Source organism: Helianthus annuus, chromosome 4 (assembly GCF_002127325.2).
Source record: "Helianthus annuus cultivar XRQ/B chromosome 4, HanXRQr2.0-SUNRISE, whole genome shotgun sequence".
In the NCBI taxonomy this organism is placed as follows: domain Eukaryota; kingdom Viridiplantae; phylum Streptophyta; class Magnoliopsida; order Asterales; family Asteraceae; genus Helianthus; species Helianthus annuus.
The window spans coordinates 24578245-24603351 of NC_035436.2; the positions used below are offsets into that span (position 1 = coordinate 24578245).

Consider the following 25107-nt stretch of genomic DNA (forward strand, 5'->3'; position numbering starts at 1 on the left):
GCGCAATCTTGGAAAAATAGTTGATGAACCTTCTGTAGTAACCTACCAAACCCAAGAATTGGCGTATTTCCGTTGGTGTGCGAGGTGCAGGCCAGTTCTTGATTGAGTCTACCTTGGATGGATCAACATGAATCCCATCCTTGTTTACCATGTGGCCTAGAAAGTGGACTTCATGAAGCCAAAAGTCGCATTTCGAAAACTTGGCGTACAACTTTCTGTTCGAAGGAGTTCTAAGATAAGCCGTAGATGATGCTCGTGTTCCTCCTGACTCTTAGAGTAGATCAGGATGTCGTCGATGAATACAATAACAAACTTATCCAAGTAAGGCTTGCATACTCTATTCATAAGATCCATGAAGACTGCAGGCGCGTTTGTCAATCCAAAAGGCATAACCAGGAACTCGTAATGCCCATAACGAGTTCTGAATGCTGTCTTAGAGACATCCTCGTCTTGAACTCTCAGTTGATGATAGCCTGACCTCAGATCAATCTTTGAGTAGTAGCTCGACCCTTGCAGCTGATCGAACAAGTCATCAATGCGTGGTAGTGGATAACGGTTCTTCACAGTCACCTTGTTGAGTTCGTGGTAGTCGGTACACATTCTGAAGGTACCGTCTTTCTTCTTCACAAATAATACTGGAGCTCCCCAAGGTGAAGAGCTAGGACGAATAAAACCCTTATCCAAGAGTTCTTGTAGTTGCGTGGACAATTCTTCTAGTTCTGATGGAGTTAAACGATAAGGTGCTCGAGCTATTGGCGCTGCTCCAGGAGCTAGCTCGATTTGAAATTCAACCTAACGATGGGGTGGGAGACCAGGTAATTCCTCAGGGAATACCTCAGGAAAATCATGCACAATCGGGATATCTTCGATCTTCTTTTCTTTCTTCGAGGTGTCAGTAACAAGTGCTAAAATAGCGGTGTGGCCCTTTCGCAAACACTTCTGGGCCTTAAGAAAGGAGATGATGCCCACCACAGCACCACTCTTGTCGCCTTGAATCTCGAGAGGTTCTTTACCAGAACGAGGAATATGAACAATCTTCTCTTTGCATAGGATCTCTGCTTGCTGTTGGGATAACCAATCCATCCCAATGACGATGTCGAAACTACCCAGAACTATAGGAATGAGATCGATAGAGAAGGTCTGACCAGCTAAGATGAGATTACAACCCTTAACTACGTGTGTGGCCTCTAAACTTTTACCATTTGCTAGCTCTACTATGTGCTTGGTGTTCAAAAGTGTTGGAGCACGCTTTAACATTTGACTAACTTTTTGAGACACATAACTGGTATCGGCACCCGAATCAAATAAAACAGTAACATAAAAGTCGTCGAGAAGGAACTTACCCATCACTACGTTAGGATCATTCCTTGCATCACCCTGACCCAGTAAGAACGCACGGCCCCGGGCGCCATTGTTTCCATTGTTTCCCCCGTTGTTACCCCCATTGTTGTTTCCGTTTCCTTGGTTGTGGTTCTGATTCTGATTTAACTGTGGGCAGTGTCTCTTGAAGTGACCTTTAGTGCCACACTGAAAGCATCCCTTGTTGCCCTGTTGTTGTTGCTGATTCTGCGGTGCTTGCTGTTGCTGCTGACGATTCTGATTTGCAGGCCGTGAGCTCCTGCAATCCTTGGCTTCATGACCCATCTTGAGACACCTCTGACAACGTCCCTTGTTGCACTGACCACTGTGGTGTCTGTTGCATTTGTTGCACTTTGGGTGGTTTCCTCGATATCCACCCTGCCCTTGACTACCAGAAGATTGCTGACCAGGACTCTGGTAGTCATCAGTCTTTCGCTGCTGTGCCTGGGACTGAACTGTAGTCGAACCCTTGCTGGAGTCTCCATCCCATTTTCGCTTGTTGTCACTGGGAGTAGCAGAAGTAGTAGTAGTAGCACCTATACGCTTAGGCAGCCTGTCCTGTTCCATTGCCTGGTCTGTGAGACGATGAGCAAGGCGAGTAACATCCTGGATGGTAGCAAGGTTAGCAGAGGTCACATGGATTTGAATCTTTGGTACTAAGACTTTGAGGTACAGCTCGATACGCTTGATGGGAGGATCCACCATGGTTGGACATAAGACTGCCAGTTCATTAGATCGCTTCGTATACGCCTCTATCTCTGACCGTGTCATATTCAGGTTAAAGAACTCCACTTCCAGCTTGTGGATGTCATCACGATTACAGTATTCTCGCTTGATCAGTTTCTTGAAGTTGTTCCATGGGGTGGCATTAGCAGCTGCCAGCCCTAACATTTGAACTTGCGCGTTCTACCAAGTCAACGCAATGCCTTCGAGAGTACCAGTGGCATACTTCACCCTACGAGCCTCAGGGCACTCGCGCATCTCGAAAACAGACTCGAGCTTCTCGAACCAATGGAGGAGTCCAACGGCCCCTTCAGTGCCACTGAAAGTAGTAGGACGACAGTCCATAAAAGTCTTGAATGTGCATACAGGTGGCTGAGCGTTCTGACCTCCTGCTTGAGCGGCTGCAAGTGCCGCAGCAACTTGTTCGTTGATCAAAGCCGTCAGCTGGGCTTGTGTGAGGTTGATTCGTCCACTCATGATCTTCACAATACAGAGAACACGAGTGAGAAGTGCGTCGTAATCAATACGTAAGTGTGGGATGACAGAAGAGAGCGAACACACAAAGTTTCCAAGCAGTAGTTACTACGTTATCTATGCATACCATGAGCAATGTTCTATGTAACTAACAAGTAGGTAATATAAACATGAATCACATTACCTATAGTGTCGAGTCTTGCACGGGTAGCAGTACCGAATTTCCCAAACTAAAAGATTTTCAAAATCAATTCGATACCGACTTTTGGCGTTTTATGTACCAGGTTGGTATCGGTTTTTACCCTTCATGTATCAATAACCGTATCGGTATTTTTGATATCAATACCGGTTGACAAAAGCTTATTCAACTTAAAAAGTAAAGAAACTATATATATTATTATAATATTAATATATAAATATACTAGCTTATATCCCGTGTGACACACGGGTTTAAAAAGGTTAAATTTAAAACATATTAATAAATATGATGTATGAATTTAAAAAAAAATCAAAATAATATGAAACCAAGTAATTTAAAATAATAATGTTTTGACACTTGTCAGTTCCATTTTCCATTTTATGAACACAAGTTTTAGTTTAGTAAATTGTTCAGGAAATATAAGTCGACGTCTCCATCTTTTAAAATGTTCCTATGAAATGTGTATTTAGAGTATGAACTATGAAGTAACATAAATTAATGCTAATCTAAAATAAAATAACAAAAATAAGTAAATAAATAACAAACTAAGTAATTTGAAATGAAAGTGTAAAAAAAATTATAAAATTACTTTACAAATTTCTAAAAACTTCTTTGTATACAACATTTGATGTTATATTTGAAAGATTACCATCACTATTCAGAATAACAACTTTGAGGCCATCACGTCTTGAAACATTAAGCCATAACTGCCATAAGAACGAAAGGTACAATAATATCAGACCCACAACCATAAAAACGTCATAAAATTGCTGGCGCAAATCATATAAAATTCACCAAATTTGGGTTGTGCGTTATCTTGAACGGGTCAAAAGGGTCAAATAAAAATACAGCTAAAATGGATCAAATTGGTCATATGGATCAAAATTCGCCAAAAGTGAGCTTTTAATGCACAAGGGCTCCTATATTACATTATTATTTTACACACAGTTTGTTTATAAATGATTATACTTTAAGAGAAGTGTCTGGGAAACACGCCTCGACCCGTAATAACCCATTTTGACCTCTAAAATATAGCAATAGAAGATTTTGTACATTTGTGATCGATATTCAACAACGTTGGAGACAAAGTTGTCGGTCGACTCCCTGTTGCAGCGGAGTTAGACAAAGTAACCTCCAACCCGGTCTTAGGAGAAACCTAGTAAAAATACAAAAAAGAAAACTATTGTCAAATTGAAGCTAATCAATTTAAACAAAATTAGTTTATGTACACGAACATACCGTAACAGTTGGTTTTTGAAGTAATTGAGAAAGAGAAGCAACTGCAGTCATATACAAAGAGATACACGACTCTGGTCCGTGTCAAAGCTGCAATAAAGAAAGGTAACAATTTTCTAGAAAAAAAATATGGAAAGTAATAATAATATTTATAAAATATGGATTATAGCAAATGTTCATCCATATATTTGACTTAGACAGGGGGCAAGACCTGTAGTCCTTGTAAGCTTTTTCGTAACCGCATTGAGTCATAACGTTGTATACCTATGAGTCATTAGTAGTGGATTAATGATAAATACTATTTTGCTAATGTGACTTACAACTAATGGTGCAGAAAGGGAGTATTATATATTATATATTAACTTACAATTTCTCATGACCGTGGATGATAGCCCACTGTGAATCTTTCAAACACTCGTGAGCCCGGTTTCTCTCACGGAATTGCAAGTTCCATGATAATTCTGCACTCAACTATAGGAAATAATTACATACTATATCATTAATATGTCTAACTCAAGTTATCATGTAGAAAAAAAAAGAGTTTGAGCTAAGAAAACACCTGCAATCTGACTCAAATGAAACATTGCAAACGCATCCAAGTTCACCTAGACGGAAACAGTAATAGTAACCAATCAGCATGGGTTATAATGAATCTATGGTCACAAAAATCATACACGTATAACCCGTTACAACTTATGTATCTGTTAATTTTAAATACCAAAAAGATATTCGGTTAACCACTTTTGTACTTCTTAAATTCACCTCTTTACAAACTTCTTCTGCCTCTTTAGACGACCTTGCATAATTAATCAAAACCTGAAACATTAATCCATAACTACCATAAGAACGAAAGGTACCATAATATCAAACCCACAACTATAAAAATGTCATAAAATTGCTAGCGCAAATCATATAAAATTCACCAAATCTGATGCGATTAAGTTTAAATAATATTTTTTTTAATGTGACTTCCAACTAATGGTGCAGAAAGGGAGTATAATATATTATATATTATCTTACAATTTCCCATGACCGTGGATGATAGCCCACTATGAATCTTCCAAACACTCGTGAGCCCGGTTTCTCACACGAAATTGCAAGTTCAACGATAATTCTGCACTCAAATATAGGAAATTATTACATACTATATCATTAAATATGTCCAACCCAAGTTATCATGTAAAAAAAGAGTTTTGGCTAAGAAAAAACCTGCAATCTGACTCAAATGAAACATTGTAAACGCATCCAAGTTCACCTGAAAAGAGTTTTGGCTAAATATGTATTATCATCAGTAGGTGTAACCACAGTTTCTAATTATACAAACTAACAACACAACAATTAGATGTGAAGAATACCACGTCATACCTAAATAAAACTAAAAAACGCACAAATCTGAGGCGATGAAGTTCATAAACATCACAAAACTCATCAACGCTAGCACAAATCATATAAATTCACCAAATCTGATGCGATTAGGTTCAAAAACATCACAAAATTCATCCTCGATAAAGCAAATCATATGAAATTCATCATAATCGATCGATTAAGTTCTTCAACAACACCAAAATTATCATCCTTTGTAATGAGATTAATAGATCTGAGATGAAAGAAATCTTACATGAAGAACAGGATCAAAGAGGTGGTATGCGACAGCGGGTCCTTTTGGATTGTGTGAAAACCCTAGAGAATATATCTTTTTTGTGAAACACAAGCTTGCAATGATTTTACCCCAGATAAATCGATGTCAATCAACAGAAATCGAACCTCCAAATAGCTATTAGATTGCGATGAAGATGAAGAGTAGGAAAAAAGTAGATCTTTGATGTAGGAGAAACATCTTACAATCGATTGAGAACAAAGAAGAAAGGCGAGATAGAGAAACGACTGAAATTTTGGGGCAATTATTAGGGTTAGGAAGATGAAACACAAAAAAAAACCCGGTTCAGGGGAATAAGGAGGCGTGGATAGTCTAGATGATGAACACGGTAGCAAATAAAAGGAGGGGTTGACATGTGTCTCAAATGAATGTGAAGGGGACAAGTGTCCCAACCTTTGTTCCTTTATTATATATAAAGATAATAATAATAATATATAATAGTTGATTTTCCGCCCGTGCGTTGCGGCGGGGACCCAATGACTGCAAAACGCGTGTCAGTAACGGCAAACATATATCAAATATCAAAACATAAATAAAAATGTCGTGAAAAGGATAGTCACTCCGTCCTAAAAAAGTGATTTTAAATAACCTAATATATAATAATAGGACCCACACGTGTGATTTTAAATAACCTAATATATAATAATTGGACCCACACGTCCTACACGTTGGAAATTCGATTGTTTTCAGTTCAGTTATAACAGTTATTACGGTTCTAACACGTTAAAATATGGATGATCTCGGTACCGGTACCGATAACGGCAACTAAAGTACGATCCAGAAAATCATCGAAATTAGGTACCGGCACCGAAAATGCTCGGTACAATACGATATGGTATTTGAAGGTAAAAATCAATAAATACAGGTATGGTGCTAGACCGGTGTCGAACCGAAAGTAACGATTCTGAAAACGTCAAAAGGTGGGTACCAAATTGGTACCGAAAATGATTTGGAATAGTAAATTTGGTACCGATACGATACCAGTTTGATTACAGGATTTGATACGATTGCTTATCAATAATCTAAATATCCAAGTTAATTTTATATGTTACAATGCCTTCATTACAGAAGAAGACAAAAAATAAAGCAAAATAAGCTGTTGTTTATATAAAACCTCATTCAAACGAAATACAGTTTACATACTGTGTGTATGAAAAGTAATCTAAACGGTGCAATTACTTGCATTGCTACGTTGCTACAGGATTTGATGAGCTCGGTACCAACCGGTACCGAAAATACCGTTACCGAAATCCCCAAAAGTGGGTACCGGTCGGTACTGGTACGACACCGGTATTTGAGGACAAAAACCGATGAATACCGATGCCGAACCGGTACCGAAAATACACCCGGTTTGGTAAATTTAATACCGGCACCGGTTGTCACACCCCCAAAATCCACACGCGGAGTAACACCGCTTGGAGGCGTGACTGACCAGGATCAAGCCACCAATCATATTGAACATTGTAAGTAATAAATAAAGTTCAACTCATCAATACAAAAGGTGTTCAAAACAAAACATAGTTAAGTGTTTAGCGGAAGCATAAATGTGAAAACCCAACATAAGTGTTAAGTTCGAAATGTGATAATGTTTTTAACATGGCATCCACTATCCATGTCCCACAACGACCGCGCCTCCCTGTGCAAGCTCCATGAGTACCTATCGACCTGCAAGGCATGTAACAACGAGTCAACAACAAAGTTGAGCGAGTTCACAGTTGATTGTTCAGTTATTGAGTTCGTTTCAGACATCGTAAGTTTGTTTCAGAATCATGTGTTACCCAGTATCCTTGTTTCCCAAACATATCCATATTTAGTGGGAGGCTTCCCATGTTGTATATTACTAGACTAGTCGTATCTATAGGTCTCCTTCCCAATCCGAGGACAGTGGTAAGTATGAGATTACGTAGGTTTTACGTAAGTGCCCTTCCCAATCCGAGGACAGTGATAAGTATGAGATTACGTAGGTTTTACGTAAGTGCCCTTCCCAATCCGAGGACAGTGATAAGTATGAGATTACGTAGGTTTTACGTAAGTGCCCTTCCCAATCCGAGGACAGTGGTACGTAGCGAGTATGTAGATTTAGCGCTGGCGTCCTTCCCAATCCGAGGACGGTGGTAAGTAGTCTAGTAGTGGTATATGTACAAGTTCTGTCGTATTTATTCAATCCCATTCCCAACCCACCGGGAATCCCATGCCTTAGAAGTGTGAACTCACCTTGGTTTGCTCGGTTTGATTAATTACTTGGTTCCACTTAATCAATCGTGGCCTATGGTATGCATGTATACACAATCAGTTGACATTCACAAAGTTCGACTAACAATCAAGATCATCACGTACATGCAAGTAACAACTATCACATAGCATCTAACAGTTATACAAGCTCATGCAAGTCATGCTTATCATTAACAACCGCTGCCTAACCCAGTTAACCCTTAACAAAATTAAACTTAGTTACTGTGCAGTTTTCTAACTCGACGAAACACACTTGTTTCGTCGTGCATCCCTTCGGCGAAACACACTTGTTTCGTCGTGCATCCCTTCGGCGAAACACCCTCCTGTTTCGTCGTGATTACCCTCGGCGAAACACCCTCCTGTTTCGTCGTGGTTAGCGTTTTGTCGGAAAGCATCGGTTACGTCGTGACAACAGTTGATTACCCAGAAACCCTAATGCTCATTAACAGCCGTTTTATCATAACATCGATCATACAGTTTCATTACAATTAAGCACTCATTATTCGTCATTGATCTATCACACATAATATCTAGCATGAATGCTAAATCACAAGGTACCCTTATCCGATTTATGTTGAAATCTGAATGTATTCAATGATGAGACCTATTTAGCACAATTACAATATTAACAGAAACATGAGTAGTGAACGTAACCAATTAAAATCATGAACGACAGAATCATCAAACTTTCATAAGAACAACATCACATACAATCATCGAATTATCGGCACAACGATGCTAGGTTTCTAAAGTTTACGAAAACCCTAACCCTACACACCAAATTCATCACATAGCAATTACATCGAATCGTAGAGTCTTACACTAACCGTAACGCCGGATATTTTAGATAGATCGAGATGGATGGGCTCGGGGTTCTCTACAATTGCCGTCGCACAGAGATTCTATGGAAATAGTCTCTAGGGTTTTGCCAGAATAACCATTCACGCACCCTAAGTCCTTATCTACATAAGCTATACTAGGTTGGGCCCTTATTGGGCTTCGGAGAACTTGGGCCGGCGAAACACCCTGTTTCGTCGAGGTGTTTGTGACGAAACAACCTGGTTTCGTCGAGATGGTTCGCGGCGAAACGCTGGGTTTCGTCGAGGTTGTTCAGGGTACAACATTCTAAGATTCTAAACCGATTAACAAGTTATAACTTTTAAATCACCAAACATATAACACAATAATCACAATATGATTTAACATATTACAAACTTGTACGGTTACAAAACAAACAAGTCGTGTAAACGAACAACTTAACAATTAACGTGCAATTAATGCAAGGGTAGAATCTTGGAAACTCGAGTTGTCACACCGGTACCCGATACCATTCATTCAATTCTATTTTTGTTATTGTTCATTCCATTCTGTTTTAATATATATATATATATATATATATATATTATTACTGTTCATTCCTTTCCGTTTTTAATATATAGGTAAATAATATATATATATATATATATTCAGTTTTTAATATATAAATAGGTAAATTACATATGAATCTCTATTTATAGGCTACACTATTAATAATTTTATTAAAATAAAAGAGCGTTACCGAATTATTAATTTTAGTCAGCAACTAATATTTTTAACTTAGTTACATTGAATAATGAAACCAACAATTTAAAAAGGGTTATTGGATTTTAATAATCCTAAGTTTTACCAAGTGGCCGATAATAATCTCAACTTTAAAAATTCCCTCCAATAATCCCAACTTGTAAAAGTTTGGCCGTCATTGATCCTTTTCAAACATATACGAATTTGATCTCCTCAATGGATTCAATTACACCTAGAGACTCCTTAATTGATTTACGTACACCTATGTTAGAAAAGGATCAATGGCGGCCAAACTTTTACAAGTTGGGATTATTGGAGGGAATTTTTAAAGTTGGGATTATTATCGGCCAACTGGTGAAACTTTGGATTATTAAAATCCAATAACCCATTTAAAAATATTATTAAGATATTTTATATAGAGTTAAATGTCATTTTAGTTCCTGTGGCTTGAACCATTTTTACAATTTAGTCCAAAGGTTTTACTTTTTGTCTGTGGGTCCAAAAAGTTTCACCGTTGTCATTTTAGTCCGCAGGGGTTACTTCATCCATTTTTCTGTTAAAGAGAAAGGCAATTCGGTCATTTTATATGTAATTATGTTAACTAGAAGAGCATTTCGGCTATATAAAATAACCGAATTCCCCTTCTCGCTAACAGAAAAAATGGATAAAGTTAACTCAATGGACTAAAACGGCAACGGTAATCCAGGGGCGAAGGTTAGAAGGGGCCGGTGGTGTCCGACCCCCCGAACTTTTCGCTCAGTAGTGTTATGTATGTAGCTTTCGTATAGAAATTTTTGAGTATATACGTTTTGGACCCTCCGATTCTAATAAAATTTTTTGGGTATATACGTTTTTGACCACTAATCAGAAATCTCAAGATTCGCTACCAAAGTAATCTTCTTTAAAGTAATCTTCTTTAGTATGTATGGCTTGATAAAATGCCAATATAGAATAAAAAGGTAAAAACGCTAGAATATTGTGTACTACGACTGAGACTACAATAAGGTTAAAGATGATCAAGCTATAATCTATATAATAATCATACCTTTTAATTTACTCTTTGTATTCTTTCTATTTACTTAAAAAATGTTATTTATACTTTTGAGTAATTGATTAGATGATTTAATAATGATAAATAATTCTTACAATTGTCTATGGGGTTATATCAAACCCTCTTTTATAACTAGACATGCATACTTGTATGGGTTATATTCTTACGTTTATTAATATCTTTCATTGTTAGGCGTGGTTTTTTTAAAAAAAGTCAACAAAAACGTCCGATCAAGCCCTCATACCGTCCCTTGGGCGTGATTGGTCATTTTTTTTGTTTTTGCGTGATTTAAATCATGCCTTGCCCCTATTTGTTTGTCTAATCATCCTCCATCTTCCTATTCTTTATACAATAAGATTTTTTAATGTTTTTTATTTATTTAATTATATTACATCTCATTTAACATAATGCGCCACATCCCCACTACACCTCTTTCGTAAAAACGCCCAATAATGCCTAATTGCTGACTGGGCTACCATATAGCGCAAAACGCCCTATGATGGGGCATTATTCACCAAGATCTTAAAAAAATAATATTGTAGTTGGTGTTTAAACGGTTGATTTGTGTACTTATGATGATGTCAATCATTTTGTTCAATGTATACTAACAATTATGCCTCGATAAAACAAACAATATGAGATTTACATACAAGATTTGTAGACCCCTTCAGAATTTTGTTGTTTTGCCTTAAAATAGAAAAATGAGAGCCGAAAGTAGCCTTTAAGTAGGTCAATTCAATGATTATACCATGATACCACAAGCCCATTAGCATCATGATATGTTAACTTAACCCTATGATCGTGGACCTAATATATATCCAAATTGGATATAACTATTGGGATTCCTTAAATTATCTGACGCAAATTTTGATCGGTATTAGTTCGATATATTACAATATCAATTTTTGCTATAACAAATTAGCAACTGACAGAAAAACCCAGAAATTATAATTGTGATATGCCTCAAAAGATATCAACATATATTTTACATTATTCGAAAAAACCATAAAACATAAACCGTTACCGGTGTGATAATGCAATTCAATACGTTCTAAAACATAAAACACAGTTATAAGACCTACATCTGTACACCTATATGTATAAACATTTACCATGTAATATCTGGCCCTTTTATCACATATTGTCCGTTTTGTACCCGATGAGTTATCCATCCAGGAACTCATTGATTAGATTTTGGTTCACCCAGTGGAAACTTCCCATAAGGTCACCCATCCTAGTATTACTCTCACCTGAGCACACTTATGTAGAGTTTTCATGTGCTTCACAAATCCATGGCCAATTAAGCATAGAACGCGTTGGTAATTTTAGAGGCGGGACATTCCTTATGATCAAAGAATCTTTCTGCCCACGACTGATGTTATATTTGTCTAGGATGTTACAATGGTCCATGTTAATCTTCTCGATAACGTTACAATCACCCCTATAGGGACTCATCGTCCTTGATGAGGTTTACCCTACCATCCCGAACGAATCAGGAGTGGCGCTGATACCATTTGTAGCATTTGGTCTCTCGTACCACCAATATTGTCACCCGATGGGTTGCCCATCCAGGAACTCACGGATTTGTTTTTAGTTGCCATGATAGAGACTTCTCGGGAGGTCACCAATCCTAGTACTACTCCCCATTGAGCACGCTAAGCTATAGAGTTTTCATGTGCTCCACAACTAATTAAGCCCAAAACACATTAGTGATTTAAGAGGCGGAACATTCCTTATGAATAAACAATCTCTCCTGACGACGATTGATATGAGATTTGACTAGAGTGTTACAATAGTCCATGTTAATCTTCTTGGTATCGTTACATACCCAATTTTATAAATCACATGAAACTCATATGAAATATGTCACAGACTAAACTTGCTCTTCATGCTACATACACATACCAACACCTTCGACAATAACTAATGTGTTCTTAACATGAAACCCTATTTAGATTAGGGAATATGCCACAGAATAGTAATGAAATTTTAGGAGTTTTCCAATTAGATCACTAATAAAAGTTATTGTTCCAATTAGATCATTATACTTTATTTTTGTGTTCTAATGCTAGATATTTTACCTGAATAGCAAGTCATAGTCCTACATGGCATTTATTTATGGTTAGCTGTTTATCTTTTTTTATGACTATAATTTAAATGTTTTTGGCGTAGGAGTAATTAGTACTTTCTTCCATTAAAAATTTACTGACATCTAACTATTTTGCACGATTTTATAAAAATTTTGATAACTTTTTAGAGATTTTGAAAAAAAAAATCACATTTTTTAATCTTTTTTTGCATTTTTTTAACTTTTCTACAATTTTTTAAAAAATTTTTTAATCTATTTCGCATTTTTTTTCTAACCCTTTAAATCTATTTCGCATTTTTTTCTAACCCATTTGGCATTTATGTGTCATGTCAACAAGTTTTTTAAATAAAAAATCTAAATAAATGCCATGTAGGATGAATGACATTCTATTTAGGTAAAATATCTAGGATTTAAACATCAAATGAAACTTGAATGACCTAATTGAAACAAAAAAATTATGAGTGACCTAATTAAAACACTCTTGAAACTTGATTACTATTGTACAAAGTTAACCCTTTAGATTACAAGTATTAGTTACTCAAGACATAAATATAACTACTGCTATTCAAAACATAATATCTTTTTTTCAAGCAAAAAAAAAAACATCTTTTTACCAATCAATAGTTAAATACATAAAATACCAATTTGCATCTCAAGGTATCGAACGTACGTGACATGTCAAATGTTTAACGGTATGGTCTACTATAAAATCTGCTTAAACATATGGAATAATGGTCGCTCCTTCTCATCCACTGCAGGTGCCTAAAGGATCAAGGAAATGTGTATACAAGAAGGGCTTACACTTCTTATTCATATGTGGGACAAAATGGTCAGTCATTAACAGATGCTCGTGAGACAAGTCCATAAAAGCAGTATTAGAGCGGGTGTGGTCATTCGAGCTATTGGAAGGAAGTTAAAGTCACGGTCCTAAAAGCTTTTGAATAGTGGTTGTCCGAGACAATCTACCTAGAAGGCTAATCCCTGTAAGTAAAGTTGGTGGGAAAGATCATTATCTGAGGAAGGCTATGTAGGGTGACATGATACAATTGGGAGTTTCCTGCTCCATTTGAGGGTGTTTGGAGGGATGGAACGAGATTTCTAGAGAGGGTAATGAACCAAGTCAAGGGTGGGGCATTAATCAAACTCTAAGGATGACTAAGGGATAATCCATGGGGAAATGGTTATTTGATGTTGGAATCCTATTATGTCAAGTGCCCCTTTAACCAATTCATGTACAATCTTTACAGGGGTGTTGTTAAACGAGTTAAAAGAATGATGAAAACCAATGAACCTCAATCATACATTGGATAGACTAAAGGAATCATGGACACCATATGGTGCTCAAAAGACTAACATGTAACACAAAACTAACTAAAACGTTACTAACATTTAAATTAAATCGCAAACAGCTCCTGAAGCAAGAGAGAGCTTCCATTACATCAACACAAGTTGTGCGTCTTCCTTCGGTAGGCTTGTCATCGAAGGATGTTAGCCAAATCAGAAGAACAACAGGCTCTCGATGGATCAAGCAAACAGATTCATGACTTCGAAATCCTCTAGTTTTCTTTTAATTTTCTTCAAAAGCATGATATATGTAGCTAGTCATGTGAACTCAACACATATATTTTAAAAAAACATGACATGTGTACATAGTCATGTGAACTCAACACATAGAGTTAAGTGTCATTTACGTCTATGTGGTTTGTCCACTTTTGCCACTTTAGGCCAAATTTCAAAATTGTACTATTTTCCTTCCTGACAATCTTAAAATGTGTCATTTTAGTCCAAAAAACTAATACAGTTAATAAACTCAGTTAGCTCAGGGACGTAATGACACTTAAACCTTAGGGACGTAAATGGCACATAACTCCTATATGTTTTTTTTAAATTTTTTAAACTTATTATTATTATTATACGCACACAGTTAGGGATGAGCATTTAGTACCGTGTACCGGTACCGAATTTCACGTACCGAATTATTTCTGGTACGGATTCGTTACCACCTTTTTGGCGTTTTCGATACCGGTACTTTTGGTTCGGGACGGTACCGGTATATTACCGAATTTTACCTTCAAATACCTGTACCTTAACGTACCGTACCGAACATTTTCGCTACCGATACCGGTACCCATATTTGACGATTTTTGGCACCGGTAATTTCGGTACCGCCGATACCGAACAGATTTTATGGTATTTTTGGTTGCTTGTATAGCCTGCTTGTATACAACTTAAGAAAAGTCAGCTATTCCTTAAACTCCAGGAAGTTGTTTTAAAAACAAGAAATTGTATGAATGATGGAACACTCTGTGGGAGTGTGCAAACATTTAAACATGATACACTCTTGAAACTTTCAGATGTAAAAGGTGTTGATGAAAAAACGACTATTTTGCATTTTGTAGTACTTGAAATCGTTCGGGCATAAGGTATAAGAATTGCCAAAACAGCTGAATAAACCAAAAGGCTCTCCTCCTTTAGTTCTGATGTACTTCTAGAAGAATCTGCTAATACTTCTCAAGATTCCGATGAATATTAAGCTCGGTACCGGTACAAAAAATACAAATTGCCAAATATGGGTACCAGTACGAAAATGTTCGGTACAGTACGGTGTGGTACTTGTATTTGAAAGTAAAAAATCCGAAAATACAGGTACCGAAAACGAAAAAAACTGGGTACTGAATCGGTACCGGAAATAATTCGGTCAGGAAATTTGGTATCGGTATCCAGTACCAAATGCTCGTCCTTAACTATGCTTGTGTGTATATAATTATCCTATATATTATCCTATATATTAATAATACAACCTTATGAATAGTAATTTTTATATTATAATAACATATACATTTTTTTCTTTACTTTTTAGGTTGGATAAGTCTGGCGTCATTAGTGCATTTTATATTATAATAATTTTTTAATTTGTATCACGGGTCGGGATAAGCTTGGTGTCAACCGGTATTGTTATCGAAAATACTGGTACGCTCCGGTTCGGTATCGGTACATGAATGTAAAAACCGTCACCAGCCTGATACAGAAAACGTCGAAAGTCGGTACCGAATTGATATTGAAAATCTTGTAGTTTGGGAAATTCGGTACTGCTACCCGGTACCGTTTGCTCATCCCTGATCACGGGCACCGTACGAACAACAACGGTATCGTACAACTTTTTTGTTGATTTTCTTCAACTTTTAATGATTTTTTTTAGTTTCATGGGTAGGGATGAGCTCCGTGGCAACCGATACTGAATTAGCACTGGTACCGAAAATACCAGTTATGGTACAGGTATATTCGGGTAAAAATCGGTTGCGAACCGGTATCAGAAATGCCAAAAGTCAGTACTGAATTGGTACTTAAGATATTTAGGTTCGGGAAATTCAGTACTGGTACCCAATACCATTTGCTCATCTCTAACTACAATTTTCATACGAACAACATCATTACAAAACAACTTTTTTTGTTGATTTTCTTTCGGTTATCGTTTGGTGTTTTTTTCTACATTTTATTTTTATTCTTGTCAACGATTCCGTGCGCAACGCACTCGTCGTGATTTCAAAACACAGACTAAATAATAAAAGAAGTTAGCCGCAACGCGGCGGGATGACAAAACTAGTAAGTTTAAAAAATATATAGGAGTTATGTGTCCTTTACGTCCTCGGGATTTAAGTGCCATTTACGTCCTTAGGTTAACTGAGTTTTTTAACTGGGTTAGTTTTTAAACTGAAATGACATGTTTTAAAAATGTTAGGAAGGAAAATAATACAATTTTGAAATTTGGTCTGAAAGAACAAAAGTGAACAAACTATAAAGACGTAAATGACAATTAACTTTTAACATATATATAATAGTTTTACCGTGAAAAAAATCAACGATATAGACAAGTGTCTAAATTGATAAACCGTAAAACTTTACACAACACTCGAAATACGATCTATCAATTAATTAACTACTAGCATACAACATATGGTTCTCACAACGCTCAATTCGACAACTGGTACTAATTATTGCTTCACAACGAATCAAACCGCGACTCGTATATCACAAATGGGTCTTGTAAGTTGTAATACAACTCTCAAACATGGGCTTATTTTGGGCCTTTGTATATCTTTGTTGGCCCATGTTTCATTTCATACAAAAATGCTGATCACACAACCACCGTCCACCACCCAAAATTTTCCGACTGTGACGGCGGATGGCGGAGGAGAAAAAGGGGAATCACAAATGGCGGGAAACAACGAAGATTCCTTTCAATGGGATGAACACTCACAGTTGTATTATCATGCAAGGTTCGACATTAATTTATCGAAATTTCACTTTATTTGTTATCACCACACCAGTGATTTCATTAAGCGTCTTACCGTTGAGTTGCTCGATTGCTTTGTGGAATTAGTTTCATGTTAGATTATTTCTGAAGATTCAGAGTTTGAATTTCTATATTTTGATTGTGGTAATTCGTTTTCATGAGTAAGCTAGGGTTTTGTTGATTTAATAGTTTAGATGTGCTTAGGGGTGCAAACGAGCCGAGCGGCTCGCGAGCTACTCGAGATCGGCTCGAGAAAAAGCTTGAAACGAGCCGAGCCTTGTCGAGCCCGAGCCGAGCTTAAGCCTCAAAACAAAGCTCGTTTGTTTATCGAGCCCGAGCTCGAGCCTCACATGTGAAGCTCGTTAGGCTCGTCGAGCCTTAGTGTAAACGAGCCGAGTCGAGCCAAGCTTATTTAAACTTGTTTACAAGCCGACCTCAAACCTAAAAATAAGCTTATTTAGTAAACGAGCCCGAGCTTCACTTATCGAGCTCGCGAGGCTAAAAAGTCTATTATTTATATTATTTTTATTTAATATATTAATGAATAGATAATAAACGAGCCGAGCCCGAGCCGAGCTCGAGCTTGAGAAAATACAAACGAGCCGAGCTCGAGCTTTGAAAACAAAGCTCGAATCGAGTCGAGCCCGAGCTCGAGCTCTCATAAGTTAATCGAGCTCGAACTCGAGCCTGGTCGAGCTCAGGCTCGGCTCGTTTGCACCCCTAGATGTGCTTGAATCTTTGTGGTTTGTATCGATCACTGGATTGAATTTCAATAGAAAAAGTGATCTCATTTTGTCAAATATATGAGGGAGATTATATCTAGAGCCCGGAAGTATGCAATGCATTTAGTTCTGAAACCAGAAGTGATGTGTCGAAAAAAGTGTGAGGATTTATTGAAAGTTTAAAGTTTAACTGTACTTGTCGTGGTCGGGTTGGACCTGTTCTAGCACTTCAGAGAATGGGGATAAGCTGCAACATGGAGAAAACCCGTTAGAACTAGAAGTGGTCTCGAGGCTATAGCCTTGGCTTTAAAATGTGCGCATTAGCAACACATAATGCGTGGGTCACATGGAGTGGTGATGAGATCGTACCGCATGATGCGGCGCATAGTTATTAAAGGCGCTAGGCGCACTCAAGGAGCATAGGTCTTGCCTGCGGCCTAGGAGCAAAGCGCAAAAAAAGCGAGGGCCTGAGAAAAATAAAGCGCATAATGAAAAAAAAATGTTTTATGTATTAGAAAAAGAGTACTATTCTTTAAATAATATAACCAAAATCTATTATATAACACTTTATATCATTTATTTAGTACAAAAAGTTCTAAAATATTAGTGTATTAGTGTAGAAAAGTAGTTTTCCTTGGATAAAAGAAGAAATCTGGCTAGAATCTTGTCGGAATTTAGAGAATTTGGCCGGAAACTCTCCGGAATCTAGGAATCTCACCGGAATGTGCGCCTAAACCATCACCTGGAGAATTAAAGCGTAATTTCTTCGACTTAAAGCGCAACTGACTCGCCTCGCCTGAAAAATGGGCCTAGGCGCAAGAGGCGATGGCTTTTAACAACTATGATGCGGCACCTTATACAGTTGACTAGATTTTGAACTAATTGGAGTACTGGACTGCGATTGCTTTGGGTCTGAGTTTTTTAAATCTGATTGAACAAATCTGACCATCAGTTGATCAATGTGTATCGAGTATTTGAACAATCAGACCGTCAATTGAACAACTTTGGCTAGAGATGAGGAGAATATCCTAAATTTAGTGTTCAAAGTTAACAAGTTAAAGAATTATTTGTAATATTTTTTAACGAACGTCTCGTATACTTGATGTGTGCGCTTCGCGCATTGCACATCACGTATCTGCTTTTGGGGTCAATACTCATCGGAATGCCACACACTCTTCAAAACCAAGGCTATAACCTAACGGTCAAGTCAATACCTATATGATCCGTGTTAGTATGTACATATAGGGAGCGTATCAAGTACAGAGAGACAGTCTGCTGGGGAGAGTATGAGAGGAATTCATGGAAGGTAGAAGCCAAGGAAAAATGATCTGTCATCAAGTGGTTGGCCCTTCTTTAAAGGAGGAGGTGTGGGCTGGATCAGGAACAATGTGCAGGGCTTACCCAAGCACAGGCCCGTTGGTTGAGCCTGATCGGGGACACACGTTATTTTCTAAAATCTTAATGCCAAGTTTGATAGCTGCTTGAGTTTTTATTTGCAGTATTAAACTGGACATACCTTTTTGCTTTCTTGCAGTAGTGGATTTTATCACGATCCAGCTGCAGGCTGGTATTATAGCAGCAAAGACGGTCTGTATTACAAATTTGAAAATGGCAGTTACGTGCCATGGGAAACCGACCAAGTGAGTTCATTTCTCTTTCTTATCTGGATTTTCTGTTGGGTTCCTAACTTCTTCGTTTGTGATCCAAATTTGTTGATTTTTGGTAACCGTAAAGCTATGTTATTGATTCAGGTTGATCCATCCAATGCTAATCAGAGCATAATTACTGCCGATGATAATTCTGCTCATTATGAGTCTTACAAGCATGAACCTTGCAATAAGGTTACAGATGAAGTTAAGTTCGAGGACGGTGACACCGAGTGCTTAACCAATGACGTGCCTGAAAATCTACCACCGCCTTCTGAATGGTGTTACTTTGGCTCAGTAATTATATTTTTGACAAAAATGCCATTTTCGTCCCTGAGGTTTGGCCAGTTTTGCGACTTTCGTCCAAAGGTTTGTTTTTCTGCATCTGGATCCAAAAGGTTTGAAATCTTGCCATTTTCATCCAGATCGTTAACTCCATCAATTTTTCTCTGTTAAGGCAGGGGTATTTCCGTCTTTTTTGCTAACTGAAAGGCAATTCGGTCCCTTTCACTTTATGTAAAAAGACCGAATACCCCTAAAAAGACCGAATTGCCCTTTAAGTTAACAAACAGAAATACCCCTGACTTAACAGAGAAAAATGGATGGAGTTAATGAGCCGGATGAAAATGACAAGATTTCAAAACTTTTGGATCCAAATGCGAAAAAACAAACCTTTGGACGAACGTTGCAAAACTAGCCAAACCTTAGGGACGAAAATGGCATTTTACTCTTATTTTTTTGTTTGAATTTTGGAAATTTAGTTTATGTGGTTACTCTAAATCTCTATTAATGTCTTTATCTGTTTATGTATTTAGGCTAGAAGACACTCTTATTGAACTTTATCTGTCGGGTTATTCCACCCAAACAACAGATGGTGCGGATGACACTTGTTTATCTATTCCAACAGAAGGTATGTCAAAAGTCTTTTAGTTACCTTTGCAGAGACTTTGCTACGGTTTGACTTTGACTAAGACTTAAAACAGGTTTATTTTTGTCTAGGTGTAGAGAACGATAAGGCTGATGAACTGGAAGAGGGAGAATGGGTCCCAGATGAGACTCATGAAGTCGTCGATGAATGCGGAGTTGCTGCAGATGAAGGTTCTTGCGATTCCTTAATATGTTTACGACTTTACGGTTTTGTATTTAATATAATACGTTGATGATTTTAGCGTACTTTACTAGTTGTAGACGCAGAAGTGCATATTGACTAGAAATATGCTATTTTGGCCCCTCAAACAGCTTTGGCCCCTCAACTTTGGCATTTACCAACTTAGCCCCTCAACCATAATAATGCCATGTTTAGCCCTTCAACTTTGGTAAGGACATGTTTAGCCCCTTAACTAAAACCACTTTAGCCCCTCAACTTTCATAATAAGCGACTTTAGCCCAGAACATGTTTAGCCCCTCAACTATAATAATGACATGTTTAGCCCCTTGACTACATCAAACAACTTTAGCCCCTCAACTTTAATCATAAACAACTTCAGCTCCTCACCTTTAGTAATGACATGTTTAGCCCCTTAAATTTAGTAATGACATGTTTTGCCCCTTGGTTTAAAAAAGCGAGCTTAAAGCAAAGGGTTTGGCAAAATGCTTTATTTGGTCTGAAGCGTCAAAACACGTGAAGCGTTTTGAGGCGAGCTTTAAGCCCGAAGCGACCATGGTTTGAGGTGACGCCTCGGCCTAATCAGGTGCAAAAAACGATGCTTCATAACGTTGTTTCAACATTAATGTTCGCGGGCCCGGGATTTCGGAGCGGCATTCATGTTCGCAGGACGTGCTGGCACGCACTAGTTCAACCAAATTCCAGTTCAGAAACTCATTTTTTGCACCCCTCTGCGCGCGGGTAGGACTTGTGGTAAAACATGTCATAAAGTTACAATGGAGTAGTAAAGGCTTTACCTTATAAACAACCACACCTTATAAACAACCACTCACTTTGTTCCCACACCAATGTGGGACAAAGTATTTACCACCTTTTGAGACTTTCATTCACACACCCAAAACTTCTAACATATAAGTCCTAAACTTTTGCTACTAACCTAAGCGGTGCTATAGCGGTTAGCGGACCTCAGGGTGTGTGGCGGTCCAAATAGCGGTGGCCTATAGCGGTGCTAAATACCGCTATTTGGCCGCTATTTGGAAACCTATATAGCGGTTATAGCTTCAACTCATTAAAAACCCAAGTCAAAGAGTGTACTGCTTGGTCCTTAGTTGCTAGGTAATAATAGAGAAGAAATGGTGGCTAATCGAAGTTGCTGAATCGAACCTTACATGCTGATCGAACCTTACATGCTGATTGAACCTTACCTTCCCTGCTGTAACCGGAATAGAGCATCCATCATCATCATCATCGTCTAAAGAATGTGTATCTGGGAACAGTGTGAATGTGGATGCGACCGTTCCTCTTGCAGCAGTGAAGAAGAGATAGGGAGTGGGATAACGGCGTATGATGAAAGTGAGGATGTTTAGGGTTATTTAAGTTTGGGTATTTTAACATATAATATAACCCCCTCCATCTTCATTAGTTTATATTTAGTCCTCATACTTGTGAATTTATATATATTTTTTCATAGATATATTTATATATATATATATAAAAATACATAAATTATGCATGGTATAAAAATTACCGCTATATCACCGCTATAAACTATATATCATATAGCGGACCTTGACCGCTTTCCGCTATTTTACCGCATTATCTGCATAGCTACTAACTATTAGCTAGATGATCTTATTGAGTGATGATGGAGATGAATACGTACTTGATTATGATGATTATTGATTAAAGACTGTTTTTATGTTTGTGTTTTAAGTGTGTTTCGACTTTAATTTATGTTTTAACTATGTTTTTTATGTCTTAAGTGTGTTTTTTAATCATGTTTTTGTGTTTATTATTGATTAACAAGTAGAATAGGTCATATTGATGTGTATAATATTTTTTTTTATTTTGAGCGCTTCGAATATGTGAAGCTCTCGCTACGCGCTTGAAGCTTTAAAGCTTTTGGAACCAAAACGCTTCGGAGCGCCTCGCGCTTTTTTAAACCAAGTTTTGCCCCTTAACTAAAACAAGTTTAGCCCCTCAACTTTAATAATGAACAACTGTAGCCCCTCAACGATAATACTGACATATTTAGCCCTTGGTTTAAAAAAGCGTGCCTTAAGCGCGCTTAAGCGCAAAGCGACCCTAGGCGCAAAGAGCTGCGCCTTGTGTGACATAAAGCGAGCTCTGTACAAAAAGCGAGCTTTTTTGGAAAAAAAAATCCCACTGAGGCGCACGCTTTTTGTACAAAAGGTGTTTTTGTGCTTTAAAGTGTTATACATGCAGCTAAAAAGGTTGTACATTATATGATTTATACATTAAATCATATATAAACCTTATTAATCACTATATTTTAGGTAAGGGATGCTAAAAGCCTATAGGATATACATAAAAAAATATATAAGCACCTTGTGCCTCTCACGTACGAAAAGCCCACCGCTTTTGCGATTTGCACTTTGCGCTTTGATTTTAGACCTTGTTGCTTTTGTGTGCTTTACGCTTTTTTAAACCAAGGTTTAGCGCCCTCAACTTTAATAATGACATGTTTAGCCCCTTAACTAAAACGTCAAACAACTTTAACTCTCGTGATTTGCTAATTTTTATCTACGTTTCGAACCTGTTGCGGAGCGTGGGTGGTAACCCACTAGTTGACATCTTATTTTGCTAATGGATCAATAGTCATTACTTATTGAAACTTTTTGGTGCCCATTTCATTGCTTTATAGATGCTTTTGAGGAAGAAGAAATGTGGCGTGCACAATATGGTCAGCCAGTCCGTTTAGACAAAGAACTTGTACCTGATTACCCAGTTGTTGACTTGTGGGATTGGTCAATGGTAAAAGAAACCAAAAGGATCAGAAAACGTCGTATACGAAGATTGGTGGGCCGATTAGTGAAACGGGACACTAAACTCCACCCCTCAATGCCTTCAAGTGGTCGGGTATTGAAAACCGCACCAATATGTGAAGTGCATCTTGATCTTGTTAGGGTTAGATCAGGTCGGGTGTACAAATTAAGGACTCCAAAAGTTTCTTATTTAGCTTCCTTGTCGTCTTATGATTCCTCAAACCCGACAAAAGATTGGGGCTTTCCAGAGCTATCAATGGTCAACGAAAGTCAAACACTAGTCAAGTCAAGGCAGCATATTGAACCCAAATGCATAGGAGTTCACGTTGAAGAAGATGGACCAGAAAAGGAACTTTCTTTATCCGAAAAGGTGAGTTCTGTAAAAAAATAAAATAAAGAGTGAAGTGCCATTTACGTCCTTGTGGTTTGTCCACTTTTGCCATTTCAGGCCAAATTTCAAAATTGTACCATTTTCCTTCCTGACATTCTTGAAACATGTCATTTCAGTCCAAACAACTAACCCCAGTTAAAAAACTCAGTTACCTCAGGGGTAAAATGGTCATTTTACATCGTGGTTTGCAGTGGTTCGGAGGTTGATGCACGGTGGAGGGTATGTAAAACCTCTGAACCACTCCGAACCACTATGTAAAATGACCATTTTACCCCTGAGCTAACTGAGTTTTTTTAACTGCGGTTAGTTTTGTGGACTGAAATGGCATGTTTCGAGAATGTCAAAGAGGAAAATGGTACAATTTTGAAATTTGGTCTGAAATGGCTAAAGTGGACGAACCACAGGGACGTAAATGGCACTTAACTCAAAAATAAATAAAAAATGCATGACACCTGACGGTTTTATTACGGACCGTTTCTGATTTTTTACAATCATCATGTTCTTTTTTTTTGAATCTAATCTCGGGTTGTTTTTGTTAGCATAAGGGTAATGTATACAGAGACAGAGCTGCAGAGAGAAGAACTCTGCATGGCGGTTTTGGTGTGGGCCCCGGACAAAAGAAATCAGCAGATGATGTTGATCCAGCATGTTCATCCCCTGTTTCCGCTACTCCTGAAGAAGCTGCATCCGAAGCTTTGAAAATGTCGTTTGGAGACGGGAGTTATGCCAGAAGAATTCTAGAAAAAATGGGCTGGAAAGAAGTAAGCATGAACACTCGGATGGTTTTCAAAGTATTAGATTATAGTTTTACGTCGTTTGCTCACCCATTTTTATACCTTGCAGGGAGAGGCACTCGGAAGCAGCATGAAGGGTATAACTGAGCCATTACAGGCAGTTGGAAACAAAGGAAGTTCGGGTTTGGGATGGAATCAGAACTCCGATTGGAATCGCGTTTGATGTCAGTCAAAACTCTTATTGGGTCACCACAAAGTGAGTGTTAAAAAATGTCCATTGTCTAGTGTATACATGACAAAATTTTAAATAGGTTTACGGATTCCCTAACTGAATTGAGATTAGTTGTCCAAAAGGTACATCTTTTTAGTCAATGATATGAATTATGGACACTGAAGTTAAATCCCCTCGCATGTCTTGTATACGAGGGTATAGCTGTTTTCGTCATAAATTTTTAATATTACAAAACACAAAATTCCGCCTCACATTAGCAAATCTTAGTTTTGAAAGGTGCTTAGGGTGGAGGGTATAGTCAATCACCCTAGGGTGTTTGAGTGAAATCCTACCCAATAATATTATGCCATGTCAACTTTCCATTCTACTCTCCATTTTACACTCAATCACTACGTATCCTCAATTAAAAAAAAAAAAAAAACTTGATTGGTCTCTCCTCTCCTCTCCTCTCCTCTCAATCACATTGGTGAACAATCACCGATTTTTGTTCACTCTCTCCAACTCAAACACCCAACTCAATCAAGTGGGGGTGGTCACCGATCGGTGACTCCCACTCAAACACCCAACTCCCCAAACCTATACCCTCTACCCTTAGTAACCTAAGTCGGCGCTAATCC

The 25107-nt window shown here is 37.7% G+C and overlaps 1 protein-coding gene and 1 long non-coding RNA gene across 2 annotated transcripts; one reads left to right on the top strand and one right to left on the bottom strand.

Moving 5' to 3' along the window:
• Positions 1-3653: 3653 nt before the first annotated feature.
• LOC110934457 lies at positions 3654-4807 on the bottom strand. The gene is made up of 6 exons (XR_002588358.2): positions 4754-4807; positions 4551-4596; positions 4359-4462; positions 4203-4255; positions 3995-4081; positions 3654-3911 (listed from the first exon to the last, which is right to left on the bottom strand). It is a non-coding gene; the product is annotated as an uncharacterized LOC110934457 (long non-coding RNA).
• An 11834-nt stretch (positions 4808-16641) lies between these two features.
• On the top strand, positions 16642-24741 carry LOC110935965. The gene is made up of 8 exons (XM_022178315.2): positions 16642-16857; positions 19131-19236; positions 19348-19523; positions 20058-20152; positions 20242-20340; positions 23013-23503; positions 24064-24285; positions 24368-24741. Exons 1-8 carry the CDS (start codon positions 16709-16711, stop codon positions 24479-24481), a joined length of 1452 nt encoding a protein of 483 aa, XP_022034007.1. The 5' UTR covers positions 16642-16708; the 3' UTR covers positions 24482-24741.
• Positions 24742-25107: the final 366 nt, after the last annotated feature.

What these genes read in the sequence shown, in the direction of transcription:
- LOC110935965 (XM_022178315.2), top strand. Translation starts at nt 16,709, where the DNA reads ATGCTGATCACACAACCACCGTCCACCACCCAAAATTTTCCGACTGTG. An exon ending in CAGTTGTATTATCATGCAAG is followed by an intron (nt 16,858 to 19,130) that starts GTTCGACATTAA and finishes GCTTTCTTGCAG; the next exon opens with TAGTGGATTTTATCACGATC. An exon ending in TTTATCTATTCCAACAGAAG is followed by an intron (nt 20,153 to 20,241) that starts GTATGTCAAAAG and finishes ATTTTTGTCTAG; the next exon opens with GTGTAGAGAACGATAAGGCT.